The sequence below is a fragment of the Panthera pardus genome, unplaced genomic scaffold, assembly GCF_024362965.1.
Source record: "Panthera pardus isolate Hobbes unplaced genomic scaffold, ASM2436296v1 HiC_scaffold_7, whole genome shotgun sequence".
Taxonomy (NCBI): domain Eukaryota; kingdom Metazoa; phylum Chordata; class Mammalia; order Carnivora; family Felidae; genus Panthera; species Panthera pardus.
This window is the reverse complement of record NW_026527002.1, coordinates 79,974,488-79,991,671: the sequence shown is the minus strand read 5'-3', so window position 1 is coordinate 79,991,671 and position 17,184 is coordinate 79,974,488. Positions and strand designations below refer to the sequence as shown.

The 17,184-nt window shown below is 52.1% G+C and overlaps 1 protein-coding gene across 7 annotated transcripts in view; it reads right to left on the bottom strand.

Annotated features, from left to right (window-relative positions):
- The window catches only part of DENND3 (DENN domain containing 3), a 113,029-nt gene that overhangs the window by 50,505 nt on the left and 45,340 nt on the right, over positions 1-17,184 (bottom strand). For 2 of the 7 annotated variants that reach the window (XM_019459729.2, XM_053896486.1), the window contains 3 exons: positions 13,194-13,312; positions 12,978-13,115; positions 11,115-12,810 (listed from right to left, as the gene is read on the bottom strand). In XM_019459729.2, coding sequence (XP_019315274.2) covers positions 12,610-12,810; positions 12,978-13,115; positions 13,194-13,312 — 458 coding nt within the window. In that variant the 3' untranslated portion in view covers positions 11,115-12,609. Of the gene's footprint in view, positions 1-11,114; positions 12,811-12,977; positions 13,116-13,193; positions 14,051-17,184 lie in introns of those variants that run through there. The other 5 variants (XR_008419985.1, XM_053896484.1, XR_008419988.1 and 2 more) reach the window with 5 other exon arrangements.

The window sequence follows — 17,184 nt, the reverse complement described above, 5'->3', positions numbered from 1 at the left end:
ACCAACTGTTCTGTGTCTAATGGTTCACGCAGCAGCTAGGACGGGTGACGCCTGTCACAGACCCAAGTTTGTAAAACACACAGCAGGTCACCTTGGGAAAGACACACCCAGACGTCCCTTGCCCCAGGCCGCGGCTTCTCACCGAGCTCCCGTCCACCTTCAGTGAGGCGGGTGCCCTTGCGGCCGGTCCCCCCCCCCCCTTTGGGAGGCCGCCGCTGTCTTCTTCGTGTTGTATCTGCAGGCGGCTGCTTCTGAGACAGGCCATCCATCTTCCTACCGGCTTCCGGGCTGGGAGGGGCTGCCCCGATGGCCCCCTCCCTGGGCGCTCCTGAGGGGCGGCCAGCGGGGTACTTGGCCCAGCACCCCCTGGGAGCGGTCGGCTCGGCACAACCCTGGACACCCGTCACATTACCTCCTCAGGAAGCCAGCTGCCACCTTCCTGGCCCAAACCCCCAGCCTGGCGACGGGGACCTCCTGGAGAGCGGAGTGCCCAGCTTGCCCTCCCCCCCCCCCCCCCCCCACCGTCTGCTGAATCCCCTTGCCCTCCATGTGCTGCGAACCGAGACTGTCTCTTGGTGGCAGAAGGACCTGCTTGTCGGAAATGCCTCTTGTTACCAGAGACACTCCCCAGGCATCTCGGAACAAAACTATTTAGTTCCATTGTGAACTGGCCACGGGACAACTTGTTTTTATCAACTTATTAAGTTGGAGCACTGTAACAGCTCTTGCTGATTTAGCAACGACGTCGTGTGTGTGTGTGTGTGTGTGTGTGTTAAACACATGTTTTATGGGGAAAGGGGATCATAAAGCAGAGTGTAGTGTCGCACGTTAACCTTTCCATTCGGTGGCCAGAGTGGCCTGGTGTGTGTGTGTCCGTGCACAGAGCCTCTGGTTCTGTGCTTGTTTTCAGGTGTATACTCGGCTTGTGTGTTCATTTCTGTTGTGCACATGGTTCTGTTTGTGGAACGCTCTGCCTCCTCCTGGCCTGTGACCAGGGCCCCCTTGTGTCTGTTTTGCTGTCACTCTGTGGTTAAATCGTAATAAACTTTTCCCTACCAGGTGACCATGTGGGTGTGTCTGTGTCACTTACCCAGGGCCCCTCCCTGTGTCTGGGCTGGGGACCCGGGGCTGCCCCTGCCCACCCCCCAGCCTGCGTGAGTCCGGTGGGGGGTGGGCAGAGAGCCCCAAGGCTTGCCAGTAAGTGTGGACTGAGTATGGGCCCCTGAAGTCTCCGGAATCCCAGCCCCCGAGTTCACAAACCTGGGGGCCCACGTTGGAACCCCAGCAGGGGCCTCACTCAGCACCCCCCCCCCCCCCCAAGTCCAGCTCCCTCTGCCAGAGCTGAGGAGGTCTCGGCTCTGCCCGCCTCTCCTGGTCCAGGTTGAGGGCTCTGGCCCAGCCTGCCTGGGAGGACGCCCACCCCGTGTGCTGCATGGCTGGTCACGCGTCACTGGCCCTGTCACGGCCCATCCAGTGCTAGGGTCCCGGGCCGGCGTGGCCGCAGGTCTGGCAGGCACCTCCGGCCACACAGGTAAGCAGCCAGGCCGCGGGGCTGGGGTGCCTGCACCTCAGGCCGGGTGGGGCCCTGCTTTGCGGAAGCTGCTGCCACCCCTGCTCGGCCCCAGAGGAAATGGGGGGGGGGGTGGGGGTGGCCCAAGGCCGCCTCTGACCCGGGACCACAGGTTGGTTGGTTCAAAGGCTCCACGGCGGGGGCGGGGGCGGGGGCGCTGGGCGGGGCTGGGGGGAGAGGCGCGCAGGGCTCCTGCACGCCCGCAGCCACAGCGCCCCCTGCCGCCCAAAGGCCGCGCCTCCCCCTTCGCACCACCGCAGAATCGGCTGTTTCCACAAAAACGCAGGCACCGCAGGGTTTGCAGACTGCGTGTTCTGTTTAGCGGGATATTTAATCATCTTGTTAGCACACGTAGGTCTGCGACTTTTATTTTTATTTTAGAGAGCGCGAGCAGGGGTGGGGCAGAGGGGGAGAGAGAATCCCAAGCAGGCTCCAAGCTCAGCGCGGTGCTGTTGCGGGGCTCGATCCCACAAAGCTGGGATCACGACCTGAGCCAAAATCAAGAATTGGATGCTCAACCGACTGAGCCACTCAGGTGCCCCAGCTAGGGGCACTACATCCTTCTAACAGGATAAACGGGGGGTGGGCGGGTGGGGGGGGGTGGGGGGGTGTTTGTTAGAAAGTGAAGTTTTCTTTATCTGTTTACCTGTGTATATCACATCTGTCTTTCTAAAGACACAGCAGTAATGTAATTTTTCTGGGTGGCGCGCTTGAGGATTTTCCTGGGCAGAGTGGGACACCTCAAGTAGGGTGTATGTAGACAAGAACGGTTTGTGAAAAGAGCTCAATTATTCATGAGGTCGCACAGCTGGCTGTTAACTCAGTCTGGAGAACACATCGGCTGTAATTATCAGCTTTTTATTTGCTTCCATTTGCACGGCTCTTTTCATCATTATGGTACTTGGTTCTTCCAACAAATGGAGGGGAGGAGACCGTATTATAATTTTTAGGTCAGGAAACCGCTCTGGGAGATACCGAAAGGTGGACAGTGTCATATTCCAGGCTCTTAGAAGTGAAAGGAAACATATACACACGTACACTCAGACAAGGGCGGGAGTCCTGGAAGGATGGAAAGCAGACAGAATCCGACTGAACAAGGTGGCGCGATCTGAAGTGCTCGCGGTGCCACGCAGAGGTAGAGGATCCCTGCAGAGGCGGATCTGGAGGCAACGGACACACCCCACCCCGATCTACCTGTTGGAAGGCGGTCCTCCCGGAACAGGCACGGGAGACTCGGGACCTGGCTGGGTCTACACCGTACAGAGTGAGTAGAGATGTGGCGTCACCTTGTCCATGTGACAAGATTTGTGTGTGTGTGTGTTAAAAATTAGCTTTATTCAGGTATAATTTACATGCAATAAGATTGACCGGCTTGATTTTTATTTTAAAAAATCATTTTAAGAAATTAAAATTTTTTTAAATCTAGCGAGCGAGCGTGCACGTGCAAGTGGTGGAGGGGCAGAGGGAGAGGGAGAGAGAATCCTAAGCAGGTTGTGTGCAGTGTCGGCGTGTGGCCCGACGTGGGGCTCACACTCACAAACTGTGGGATCAGGACCTGAGCCGAAATCAAGAGTCGGACGCTCGAGCGCCTGAGCCACCCAGGCGTCCCCAAGATTGACCAATACTAAATGCACAACTTGGTACGTTCGGACCAACATAATGGCATCCACCTCCGTAATCGTGATCGATAGTGACTCAAAAGCTTGCACATACGCACAGCTGTGGTACAACCCAGTAGTTTCGAACACGCCAAGGGGTGCGCCCCAGAGAACGTGCAAACACGCGTTCAGGCAAAAACCTCCACACACACGTTCACGGCAACACGTGTTCCCTGTTGTAGGCATGCCTCCTGCCACCTCTCACGTGTAACAACCACGGATCTGCTCTGCGTCACCACCATCGTTGCCTCCAGTTCGTGGACGTGGAATCACACGGCAGGGACGGCTTTTGTGCACAGTTTCTCTCGTTCGGTATAGAATTTTTGAGACCCACGTAATTTCAGGTATCATTACCTTGATGAGGGCCCCGGTAAACGAGCATGCCACCCCGTGTGCTTATCCATTCAGCTCACGGACACGGAGACTGTTTGTACGTTGTGGTTATTACGACCGAAACCGCGGTGCACAGCTGAGCACTTTGGGTGTTCCCTTCTCTTCCAGAAGTGCCTGAGAGGGATGGCTGGGTCCTGTGGGTGTGTAGATTTTAACTCTATGAAAAGCCGCCCGATGTTTCCCAGTGGGGCTCCGCACGCCCCTGGCAATGACCGAGGGTCCTAGGTGCTTCACCTCGTGGCCGGCTTCCGGCCAGTGCGGCTGAAACCGGCTCGTGTAACACGCGGTCTCGCTCTGGCTGTAGTGAGCACATCCTTGCACGTGAAGCCTCCTTCCCGTGTTTGCCATCTGTGCATCTTCCGGAGTGGAATGTCCAGCTGGACTTTTTGCCTCAGGTCCTTCATCTGGTAAATATTTTTCGAGTATTTTCTCCTAGTCTCCGAGGAAAAGAAGAGTGCCTTGTTCCTGAATCGAGAGGGAGAGGTGGAGTCTTTGGCCGTTAAGTGTAGTGTTTGCTGTGGGGCCGTTGTAGTGGCTCCTGATTGAGCCGACACTCTGTTCCCGGCTCGCGGAGAGCTTTCGTCGTGCGTGGACGCTGCATCATGTCACGTGTGCTTTCTGAGTCTGTTGAGATGAACAGGTGGTTTCTCTTTCTGAGTTTGTTAATAGGGTGAATCCATCAGCCGGTCTCGAATGTTACATACCAGGCTTGCATTCCTGGGATGAATTCCACTTGGTCGTAGGTATTGTCCTTGTTATTTATCGCCGGAATCGAATTTCTAAAATGTTATTAAAGATTTAAGGTTCATGAAACGAAATGGTTCTGTTTGTTCCCTTTGTAATGTCCTGTCTGGCTTTGGTAGCCAGGTAATACTGGGCTCATAATGAGACGGCAAAGTGTTCACTCTTCTTGTTTTTATGAAAAAAAAATTAGCATAGAATTTATATTTATTCCCCGTATGTTTGGGAGAGCTCATCGGCGAATTCTCTGTCAAGTTTTCTTCATGTGAAGGTTTTAAGGGATGGGTTCAATCTCTTGGTTCGATAGAGGGCTCCCCAGGTTCTCTGTTTCTTCTGGAATGAGCTTTGGTTGCTTGTGCCTTTCAAATACTGTTGTCGTTCCAGCCGAGTTGTCAAATTTATTGGCATCCAATTTGAAATATCCCCGTATTCTCTCTCCCAATAGCTTATAGGATCCATAGTGACTTTTTTTTGTTGTGGTTTTTAATTGAGGTGAACTTACAGCGACGGGCACAGAGGCGTGTGAGAGTGCGAGTTTTGACATATGCACACCCCACAGTAACTAACGTAAAGTCTGCACAGGACATCCCTTTCACTCCAGAAGGTTCTCCTGATGCCTTCAAATTCATTCCCACCCTACACTTAGACCGATGACATTAGACGTCAGGAACCACTGCCATGAAATTCAGTCACCGTGCATCGGTTTTGTCTGTTTTGGACTTCCTATGAGTGGAAACATACACTCCTACAGTTGGTAGCCCTTCTGTCTGGCTGCTTCCACTCAGCGCACTCCTTCGGAGAGTTGTCCACACTGCTGGGTGCGTAGCGGGTCAGTCCCCTTTCACTGATGTAGAGGAAGTATTCCACTGTGAGGACATGCCACATCCATTTTCTGGTTGATGGGGGTTTCCAGTTTAGGGCTGTTACAAATAAAGATGCTGCGGGGCGCCCGGGTGGCTCGGTCGGTTAAGCGTCTGACTTCAGCTCAGGTCGTGATCTTGTAGTCTGTGGGTTCGAGCCCCGTGTCGGGCTCTGTGCTGACAGCTCGGAGTCTGGGGCCTGCTTCCGATTCTGTGTCTCCCTTGCTCTCTGCCCCTCCCCCGCTCATGCTCTGTCTCTCTCACTCTCAGAAATGAATAAATGTTAAAAAACAAATAAAGATGCTGTGAATATAGTCTCAAGAGTCTCTTTGTACACCTAGGTTTTCATTCCTCTTGGGTAGGCGAGGTATGGAATTGTGGGCTTGTAGGGTAGGTATGTGCCCATAAGGAACTGGCAGGCAGTTCTCCCAAAGTGGTTATGCTATTTTTGTGCAGCAGTGAGTTACTACTGTTATACACGGTAAGTTCATTTGCTTCATACCCTAATCCATATTCGTGATTGTGCTCTTTAATATTAACCATTCTAATGAATATCAGGTGGTATTTCATCGGGGTTTAATACGTCTTCTCTAATGACTCATGTTTTTTAAGCATCTTTTCAAATTGGCCATCCATATATCCTCATTGGTAAAGGGTCCTTTGCCCATTTTCAAATTGAGTAGTTTGACTTTTTATTGATTTGTAGAGGCTCTTTATATTTTATGGATCTACGTCTTTGGCAGATATAGCATTGTAAATATTTTCTGTCAGTCTGGTTTTTCTTTTAAATGGTTATTTATTTATTTTGAGAGAGAGAGAGAGAGACAGGCAGACAGTGAGCAGGGAAGGGGCAGAGAGAGAGAGGGAGAGAGAAACAACAGAATTCGAAGCAGCCTCCGGGCTGACATCACAGAGCCTGACGTGGGGCTTGAACTCATGAACTGCGAGCTCATGACCTGAGCCAAAGTCGGACGCCGAACCGACGGAGCCACCCAGGCGCCCCTTTTTGGGGAAGCTTTAAATCACATAGTGTGAGTCCTTCAGCTTTGATGTTTTTCAAGGTCGTCTTGACTAATCCACCTTTGCATTTCTGTGTGCACGTGTGTGTGTGCGCACGCTGAGTTGTCGATACGTGTTTTTAAAAATTGTGTTGGGATTTGGACTGGAATTAAATTGAATCCACTCGGTTTTCTTGGAGAGAACTAACATCTTTCAGTAGTTAGTCTTCTCATCCATAAATACAGTATGTTTTTTCATTTCTTTAGGCCTTTTCAAACTTCTCAGCGGTGTTTTTGAGCTCTCAGTGTACAGGTCTCGCCCATCTTAAAGTTTATTCCTACTTGATGTGTTTTTAAAGTAAGTCCTAGTTTTTACATTTTCCAACTTTTTGCTGTTAAAATACAGAAATGCAGTCATTCTGTATTGAATTTGTATCCGTGATCTTGCTAAATTTGCTTGCTCTCGTAGTTTCTTAAAAAATAGATTATGATTAATGTAACCAATAAGGCTGGCTATGAATAGATTTTGTCTTTTTTTTTTTTTAATTTCTCCCAGAGAGAGTGTGTGCATGCATGCGCGTGAGTGGGTGAGGGGTCAGGGGGAGGGAGAGAGAATGCCTTTTTTTTTTTTTTTTTTAATACAATTTATTGTCAAGTTGGCTAACATACAGTGGGTAAAGTGTGCTCTTGGTTTTGGGGTAGGTTCCCGTGGTTCATCACTTACATGTAACACCCAGGGCTCATCCCAACAAGCGCCCTCCTCAAAGCCCATCACCCACTCTCCCCTCCCCCCCCCCCCCCCCCCAATCAACGCTCAGTCTGTTCTCTGGATTTAAGAGTCTCATCGTTTGTCTCCCTCCCTCTCTGTTTGTAACTATTTTCCCCCTCCCCCTCCCCATGGTCGTCTTTTCAGTTTCTCAGGATCCACCTATGAGTGAAAACATGGTATCTGTCTTTCTCCAACTGACTCATTTCACTCAGCATAATACCCTCCGGTTCCATCCACGTTGCTACAAAAGGCCAGATTTCATTCTTTATCATGGCCAAGTAGTATTGCGCTGTGTATATAAACCACAGCTTCTGTATCCATCCGTCAGTTGATGGACATTTAGGCTCTTTCCATAATTTGGCTATTGTTGAAAGTGCTGCTACAAACATTGGGGTTCAAGTGCCCCTATGCATCAGCACTCCTGTATCCCTTAGGTAAATTCCTAGCAGTGCTATTGGTGGGTTGTAGGGTAGTTCTTAATTTTTTTTTAATTTTTTGAGGAAGCTCCACAGTTTTCCAGAGCGGCTGCACCAGTTTTTGCATTCCCACCAGCAGTGCAAGAGGGTTCCCACTGACAGAGAGAATTCCAAGCAGGCTCCACACTGAACTCAGAGCCCAACTCGGGGCTCAATCCCACGACCCTGAGATCATGACCTGAGCAGAAATCAAGAGTCAGACACTCAACTGACTAAGCCCCCGAGGTGCCCTGATAGTTTTGTCCTTCTGGTCCAATCTTCTAATTATTTATTTTTGCCTTCATGCAGTTGGCCAGGACGTGACGTGCGGTGTCAAATGGGGCGTCGAAAGCGTGCGTCCTTACCCTGTCCTCCGTCTTAGAGGGGAGGGGAGTAGCCAGATGGCCACCATCAGGCATGACGTCTGCGGCAGGTTCCCGAGGGCGCTATCGGTCTGAGGAAGTTCCCTTTCAGTTTGCCAGCATATTTATCGTGAATGGCTATTTTATTGTGTCCGTTTCTTCCGGCATCTGTGGAGATGACGGTTGTGGCTTTTCTCCTTTATTCTGCTAACATGTGGAATTTACAGATGATTTCCAAGTGTTAAATTAACGTTGCATTTCTGGATGCACTTGGTCATGCTGTATTATCCTTCTAAAATGTTGCCGGATTCAGTTCGCTAATATTTTGTTCACAAAGTTTGCATCCATGGTTGAGGGGAACTGATCTGTAATTTTATTTTTGTCGGATTCTAGTACAGGGTCACACTGGTCTCGTAAGTGAATCAGGAAGTGCTCTCTATCCTGAGACATTTCTGTGGGTTTTCAATATTCCATCCTTAAGAGTTTGTTACATTCACTAACGAAATCCACAAGGCCTGGGGTTTTCTGAGTGGGAAGGATTCTGACTAGTCAATTTCCTTAGTAGATGTAGGACTGTAATTATTATTTCTAAAGGATTATTTTGAGAAAAAGTGCATGGCGGGGGGGGGGGGGGGTAGAGACAGAGAGAATGAATCCCAGGCAGGCTCCACAGTGTCAGTGCAGAGCTCTGAAAGAGGCTCCATCCCAAAGAACCAGGAGATCATGACCTGAGCTAAAATTGACACACGCAAGCAACTGTGCCCTCGGGGCTCCCAGGACTGTTTTCTATTTTTTGCGCTGGTTTCATGAAGGTGTTTCTCAAGAAATGTGTATATTGAATCAACTTTATTGCCATAAAGTTGTTCATGGTACCGTTTTGGTGTCTATCAGTGAAATCATCCTTTCATGATGTTGATAATTTGCCCCTTTTTTCGTGGTTGGTTTTACTAGACTTTACCAATTACTTTACAGAACCAACTTTTGGCTTTGTTGATTGTGGTTTTCATTTCATTGATTTTGGTCTTATCTTTGTTATTTCCCTCCTTATTTTGGATTAAATATGGAGGTTTAATTTTAAACCTTTCTTCTAGTAGAGGCATTCGGGGGCGCCCGGGTGGCTCAGTCGGTTAAGCATCTGACCCTTGGTTTCGGCTCAGGTCGTGATCTCACAGTTCATGGGATCGAGCCCCACATCGGGCTCTGTGCTGAAAGCATGGATCCTGCTTGGGATTGTGCCTCCCTCTCTCTGGCCCTGCCTCGCTCACGTGCGCGCACACACTCTCTCAACGTGAATAAACAAGCTTTAAAGAAAAAGAATAAATGACAAAGCCCTTAAAAAAAAATAGAGGCATTTAAAGCTATAGCTTTTCTAAGCTTAGAACTGCTTTAACTGCACCCCACAAATTTAGTATTTTCTAATTTCCTTTGTGATACTATTGACCCATAGGTTATTTGGAAGTAATTTTTAATTTGCAATATAATTCCAATTTGGGGATTTTTAGGCAATTACTGCTGTTGATTTCCAGTCTAAGTTTTGGTATGGTCTGAGAACATATTCTGTAAGATTTAAATTTTTTCACTTATTTTATGGTCCAGCACATGGTCTAGCTTGAACACTCCATGCGCACCTGAAAAGAAGGGATATTCTGCTATTGTGAGGGGTAATGTATAATGCCAGGTCTCGCTGGTGGACGGTGGGGAATGTTCTATGTGCTTGTTAATGTTTTGTCCACTGGTTCTGTCACTTACCGAAGAGAAGGGTGTTAACGTCTCCCAACTACTGTGGACGTGACCATCTCCTCCTATGGTTCCTCCACGTTTCCCTCAAGGGTCTCGAATCTCCGTTAAGTGCTCTCAAGGATTATTACATTGTATGAATTAATAATGGCATCACTATGAACTGAGTCGCCTTTTCAGCACCACGCACACCGTGTCTGTACCTTGAGCTGGAGGCTGTTTTGTCGGACACGCATAGCTGTGCGCACCCCACCCCCGCCCACTGCCCCCGGGCTCTTCTCCCGGGTGTTTGTATATTTAACGTGCGTCTCTTGTAGATGATGTGCCTGGTGGTCTCTTGTGTCTTCTCTTCTTCTGAGGACACCTGTCACTGTATTTAGGGCCCTCCCTAAGCCAGGATGACCTCATCTGGAGATCTCTAGGGCCACCCCCACAGCCTCTGGGGGCAGGGCCTCAGAAAGGGCCGCTGCTCAGCCTCCTTCAGCCACTGTTGCCTCTTTACAAGCTCTTTCTGAATATTTTCACAAGAGCCCGGCAAGCAGCCTGGGTGGATATTCCCTGGGCTGTTCTGGGCCCAGCAGTGGAATGCCCTTCACAGCCACCAAACCAACCCAGCATGAAGGAATGCCCTCCGCTTTATAGGCGGCCGGCCCCGTGGCCTCACCCAGGGCCTCGGGCCCCCGCTCTAGTCCAGGGCACAGAAACCCAGAGCTTTGGAGTCCCTGTGTGCGCTTGGGGTCACGTACAGCTGAGCGGCGGCTCACAGATGAGCCTCTCTGCCTCACCTCCTGGGGGCCCCGTGGCGTTGCTGTAAGAAATACAAACACTTCCAGGCACTGGAGACAGCAGGGCAACTCTGCCTGGCTTTCTATCCACACCCTCCTCAGCCATGGGGAGAAAGCACCCCTTTGTCTTCCTAAGGAATCTTCTAGGAATGGACAGAAGTCATGCACTTTTAACTCAGACGTTACGATCACATCCGATACCAAGGCTGTCATTTGAGAGCAGCCGGTGAGTTCACATCTTCGGAGAACAAATCACCAAGACCAGTGATCATCTTTAACTTCAGCAGTAAGTTAAAGTGGGGCAAGATTTGGTCGGCGTTGTGGAGCCGTGCCAGCACCCAAAAGCAAGCTTTCTCTCCCGTTGTCTGAAATACAGCTGGAGAGCTGAAGCTGTAATAGATTGGCTTCTAGTACAAGATAAACACTTTTTTGGTACCAACTGAATTCAGGTTCCTGAAGCCAAGGCAAGGAGGGCATTGTCTGCTGAATGAATTCCAGCTCATTTGGGGCTCTCCTACGACACCTCAGTCATCGTGGACCCTCTTCAGGTCACCGAGGAAATACCGAAGGCATAAAGCACCCTTTCCATTTCAACAAGCCCCACTGGCCACTCTATCACTGTCAAGTAAGATCTTGGAAATGATCACCAAGAATAAAGGAAATGAAACGCCTGCATTAGAACAACTTGACGGGCGCTCGGAATTAACAGCAAATCCAAAGGGGTCCTGTCTTATTTCACAGATCTCTCCCACCGGTTAATGTTGGATAAAGAACGAAAACAAGACCTCAGTCTTTAATAAAGGAATTTACTGTTGACAAGGTGAAAACGCCTGGTCACGTGTGGACGGACATTAAATAATTCATGTGTGTTTCTGACAGGATTTGACCGCAATCTTCCATGTGTTTGCAAAAGCAGAATTCAACCTCCCGCGCTTTGTTTATGGCCGAGTCTTCCTTCTGGAAGTCGGGAGCGCACCCCCTTTGTAAGCATAGTCATGGGGGCATGAGGCCACCTGGCTGTTCTCTGTACCACATTCCCAGAGCACCCCAAAATCTGGGTCAGTGGTCTGGACCTTGCAAAACGCTTAGGTCCTGTAGACCCAGCCCGGGTCCTGGTCAAAGCTTTCGTCTGGAGATCCTGTAGCTGCTACCAGAACTTGGCCAGAGACCCTCTGAGACCTCCCAGGGTGAGTGAGGTCCAGCGCAGTGTCTGATTCCAAAAACCCAGGGCAGAGTCCAGCAGGCCCCTCCGTGGCTGAGCTCGTGGCGGGTCCACGGGGGACAGGCCACGGGCCCTCACACGGTGAGTCAGGCGGGTGCCCCCTCCACAGCCCAGAACCCTCCCTGCCGGACCCTGAGGGAATGAAATCTCAATGTTATAGTACAAACGTATAAAAGGTCTTTTTCTGCAAATGTGTAGTTATTTAGAGCTAATGAGATCCTCTTCGGTTAAATAATCAAGCACCTCCTACGGACATGTCTGGCGTGCACTCCACAGGCAGACAGGTGAAACGTACGTGAAGGCAAATGACGGCAACTTCACCGGAAGATGAGGTTGTGTGTGCTATTTTAGACGGAAGTTTTCGTCTGTGATCTTTGGTAGAAAAGTTTCTCTAGGTTTCTTCGTTATAAGAATTTCGCCTTAGTTAAATCCAGAGCCTGCATGAGCGAGCCCAACCCATGTGCACACACCCTTATCGCATTCTGTCCCCTCCCTGTCCCCTCTTGGGTCACCTGCTCTGATGGGGACAGCAAGGGCAGGGACAAATCCGTTCAACCACAAAGCAGTCATTTAAAAAACACCTCCTCTCATGAACTTTTCTGGCCACAAGAAGCCAACCGAAGGCCGTAGGCCTCCTGTAAGCCTGATGCTTAAAATGTATTCATTGAATGAAGTAGAGAAGGCAGAACCAGAGAAATGAGGTCTGCAGGTCGTATGTGATCTGGCTAAATCCCTTCCGACTGGCTCCGGCACTCGCCCTTGGTCATGGGTTCTGGAACCTTCTAGACAACACTGGGTAACTTCACAGAGGTTATTAGCAAGTTGATGCATCCGCCTGCCTGAGAAGCACCCCAACCCGAAACACTGTTGGCACAGTTTAATCAGGAAAGTGCGAGAGAGAAAGTGCGTTATGCGTCGGGAGGCCGAGGAGCCAAACGGGCACGTGCAAGGGACACAGCGGTGCCCCCACCCCCAGCCACCACCTCCGGAGAGCGCCGGCGAGGGGCGGAAGGCACGCGGCCCTCAGAGCACAGCCCGGCTCGGCACGTTCACCCACGTTTACTCGACTTTCCAGATGGCGATCTTCCCCTCCCCGCTGCCCGACCCGCTCAGCACGTATCTGTCCTCTGCCGAGCACAGGGTCTTTACCGCGTCCGTGTGGGCCACCAGCTCCTTTTCCACCGTCTTCCTCTGGGCGTCGATCACATAGATTTTCCCTTTGTACTTCCCCTGTGACCGGCCTGTGCCGCCTACCCAGATCTGCCAAGGAGAGACGGAGGGGGCGTCGGCCACACGCCGCCGGGCCTGGGCAGGGAGACCCCTGCGCACCCCCAAATCCAGTCCTCCCCGGACCGGCCTCGACGGCCGGGCAGGAGCGGGGGGCGGCGGGGCGGGGGTGCTCCGGGGAGGCGTGGCCCCGGCCGTACCTGCTTCTTCACCCTGATCATGCAGCTGACCTCGGCGCAGTCCTGCAGGTGGACCCGCTGAGGGGGCCGGGCCAGGTCCCTGAGGCTCCAGATGTAGACGCCGTCCAGCCCGGCACACGCCGCCCACAGCTGCTCCTGCTGAAACGGGAATCACAGTGTGGCTGGTGGCCGCGCCCGCTCCGCTGTGCCGCCGGAGGGCGCTGCCGGGACGGGTACCTCGGGGAGGAGCTGGAAACCCAGGAAGGAGGTGCTCGCGTCCTTAGAGTTCTCCTCCACCTTCAGTTCCTGACGAAGAGATCCACCCGTCGTCACGACCACGATGCCGCTACCTGTGCCTGCAAAGCAGAAGAGCCAGCGTGAGGGAAGGCGGGTGCCCCGGGGCCGCCGGGAAGGTCAAGCGGCTGCCGCCCGGTGCCGGCTCGGGCGCTGGCACGCTGCTCCCAGGACCCTGGTGACCGTCCGCCCCGCGGCCCCTCCTGAGGCTTTGCAAACGCGGACGTCCCGGGTCTCCCCTGTCACTAGAAGGCGCGGCCTGCCCTCACCCTGTCCCTGTCGGTGCTTAGAACTCCAGGGGACAGCGCCACAGGCCACTAAGTGCTTCCGTTTACGGCTCAAGGAAAAGGTCGTCTTGCAAGCCAAGCATCTGCACGTCCCGAGAGCTATAGGGCACCAGGCTCCAGGCAGCGGGGAACGTGGAGACACCGGCTGCGGGGCAGCCCCGGACACAGGGACAGAAACACCGTGAAGCCCGTCCTTGTCTTCCGTGCTTCCTGCTTGGCCGCCCGCCCCTGGTGCTGCGGCCACCGGGCCAGCCTCGCACACATGGGGGCAGGAGGGCACAGCAGCCCATGAGGTAAACGTGGGAGCGGCCCCGGGCTGTGCCACTCCGGCTTCCCGTCCCCTGCGAGTGGACCCCAGGACCCCCGGCACTCGGCCTCGACGCAGAGGACCCCTGCCGGCCGTGGCCACCCCAGGACTGGAAGCCCAGCTGAGTTTTCAGTCATGGAAAGTGCGAGGGGCCGTCACATCGCCTTCCTGCTTCTAGGCTCCGTTCGGTGTGGTTTTTCTGAGACCTAATAAGCAAAGCCTCATCCGTGGGGAGGCTGACAGCCAGAAACCCTTACCTACTTGGACTGAGCCGTGAGGCCCCAGGACACCTGCTGCTGGCTGGGAGCACCTGGGCTCACCCTGTGGAGAGGCACTTCTGTCCCCCTCCCCAGAGCCCTCCTCAGTGCGCTGGACGCGTGGCCCCAGGAAGCGGCCCCGGCAGAATGAGCCCCAGTACGTGAAGCTGGCGTGGACAGAAGAGGCTGCCGTCACCAACGCTCAGCGCACCGAGGACCGTGGCTCTCGAAGGGGAGGGTGGGATTTCTATCTCACTTTTCTTTCCGAAGTTTATTTTATTTTGAGAGGGAGCAAGGGTGAGCACAAGTGGGGGCGGGGCAGAGAGAGAAGGAGAGAGAGAATCCCAGTCGGGCTCTGAGCTGTCAGCAATGAGCCCTTGCGGGGCTCGAACTCACAAATAGCAATCGTGACCTGAGCCGATATCAAGAGCCGAATACTCCACCAACTGAGCCGCCCAGGCACCCCCTCTAGCTCACTTTTCCAATGAAGACACACACTCCAAGAGCCCGTGAGGGACCTGCCCAAAGTGATCAACTGCCCAGAGACCAAGCCTGGATTTGAACCCGGAAGTGCCTACCTGAAGGCCACAGCCTGAGCCACGGGTGCGCAAGCAACCTCAAGGTGCAGACGTCCACCTGCAGGTGTGGGACTGGGGTCTACTCCCCACCTAGGAGATGACCTGGGCACACGGCGTGGGCTGCTTCCCCTGCAGCCCCGGGGGTAGACACGAAGGTCTCACATGGTGCTACTGGGCTAGAACATTCCAGCCCCTCAGGCTCACAGTCTTCCAGGTTCCGCCTCAGTGCACACAGATGTCCCGAGTTGACACAGACACGGGCCCGGCACGTGCACTGGTAACACGTGATGAGCGACCCAGATTTCTGCTTGTGACTCTCATTCGGGGACAACACTTTCTAGGCACGTGCTCTCTGTTGCCTCAAGAAACTCTGCGTTTGTCTTCTACTTTTCTTGTTGTTAAATAGGAAAACTGCTTACCGCGTTCAGTTAACTTGGAAGGTAAAAGGGATTCTGTCCTTAGAGCAAAGCTATCTGTCCTCACTCTAATCTGTTACCTCCCTCCCTGCATTTAACAGGCACCTTTTAGCCCAAGGTCTGGTCAGCTCTGAGTCCAAAATGCATCCAGGGGTGGGTGGTGCACGCATGAACGCACACGCACACACACACACACACACAACAGCCCGTGGAGATCTGCGAGAGCTGAGGCCTACGATCCTCGAAAGAAAAGAAACGCCAGGTTTTCCCTAAAGGTACTTCCCGGTTCTTTGTGGGACGCCGAGGAAAGGCGTTCTGGCGTATGCTGCAGTCCGCCATGGCCGAGGGCACGGCTAGGCTGCCAGTGTGGCCGGAAAGACAGGGAACACCCCCAAATGAGGGAGCCCAAACATCTATGTAAAAATTCTTAGATCCTTGGCCTGGGAAGAGACCTACTTCAATGCTGTAGCTTATCTATCTGGGAAGGCCCAGTGTGTGTGCCTCGGAAATTTCCCTGAGACCCTCAAAGAGCCATGCGTATAAAATAAAGACTACACCAGGACGAAGCGTTATGTACTCTAGGAACAAGCTCAAAACTGCAATATATTGACCAAAGAAAAACCTAAAAGGAAGCCTCTACACAGGCTCAAGATGATCGGCCAGTCATTTAGTGACCTTCCAGGATAAAATAATGCTCTTTAAAGGCGGCTTTAACCCAGAGTCTCTTTGATGTGTCATCAACAACACCCAGGGCACAACAAAGTCCCTTTACACCCCAAGCACGAAGGCAGCACTACAAGTCAGTAGAAAAGCCGTGAATGGAAGCAGGCCCACAGATGCCCTGGGACCCGGCAGAGAAGGACTTCTGACTACAAACAAATGTCATAACTTCCAGGAAAGGATAAAGAGGACGCATGGGCACAAAGAATGTAGAAGAGAAATGCAGGTTCTTTAAAAATGTAAAATACATGAACCTCTCGAACTGAAATGAAAAGTTGCCGGACAGGTTCAACAGCAGACAGGACAGAGGAAGCTTTAGGTCTTAACCAAACTAAAGCTGAGAAAAACATGAAAAAAGTACAGCCTGAGACAGGTGGGGTGTTACCGAATGGTCTAATATGTATATTAGAATATACGTCTTATATTCCAATATAATTCTAGAATGAATACACACATGCGTATGTATGTAAACAGAATGCCAGGGGCGCCTGGGTGGCTTATCGGTTAAGCATCCTACTTTGGCTCAGGTCATAATCTCGAGGTTTGTGAGTTTGAGCCCTGCCTCAGGCTCTCTGCTGTCAGCCTGGAACCGGCTTTGCATCCTCTCTTTCTCTCTCTCTCTCTCAAAAATAAACATTAAAAAAAAAGCTAGGATCCCAGAAGACATGGAGAAAGAGAAGGGATAAAGGAGATACTCGAAGAGATAAGTTCCAAGTCTCCCCCACTGAATGTAAAGAGCAAGCAAGACAGACACGAAGGGCTCCCGCCTGAGCACAGTGTAGCCCAACTCCCGAAAGCAAAGAGCGGCCCGCAAGCGGCCACAGGCAGGTCGTTTCGGCAGGACAGCAGCAGCGACGGTGGACTTCTCATCAGGAACAGACAGGGCTACGCAGCACCGGAAAGAGACCGCTCGAGTGTGTGCAGAAGATCAGTCTGTTTACAGCCGACTGCGGCCACGAGAGACACAAAGGGAAATGATGCCAGAGGCAAACCAGGCACGAAGCTCCCCCGAAATGGTGACCGTACAGGCCAACACCGGGGGGTGCGTAAACAAAAAAGTTAACGATATTTTCCGAGCTTTATCCCGACGGCAGCATTAAAATACTGCTTTTAGCAGCAACAGCCAAAGGGGCGGGAGGAGGTAAGTGGAACCGATCATACTCGTGTGAGCTGCGTACGTGATACGTGGGGGGGGGTCCTGGTGGCTTCGGGCCGGCTGTGACAGGTAAGCCTGCGGGTTGCAATTCTTAGAGCAACCGCCAAAAGGTAAAGCAAAACGCAGAAAATGTGGCACTAAAAAGAAAAACGGAATGTAAGAAGTTCTCGTTTCCCGTGTCCTTTTCGACGGAGCAACAAAGACAGAAGGGGC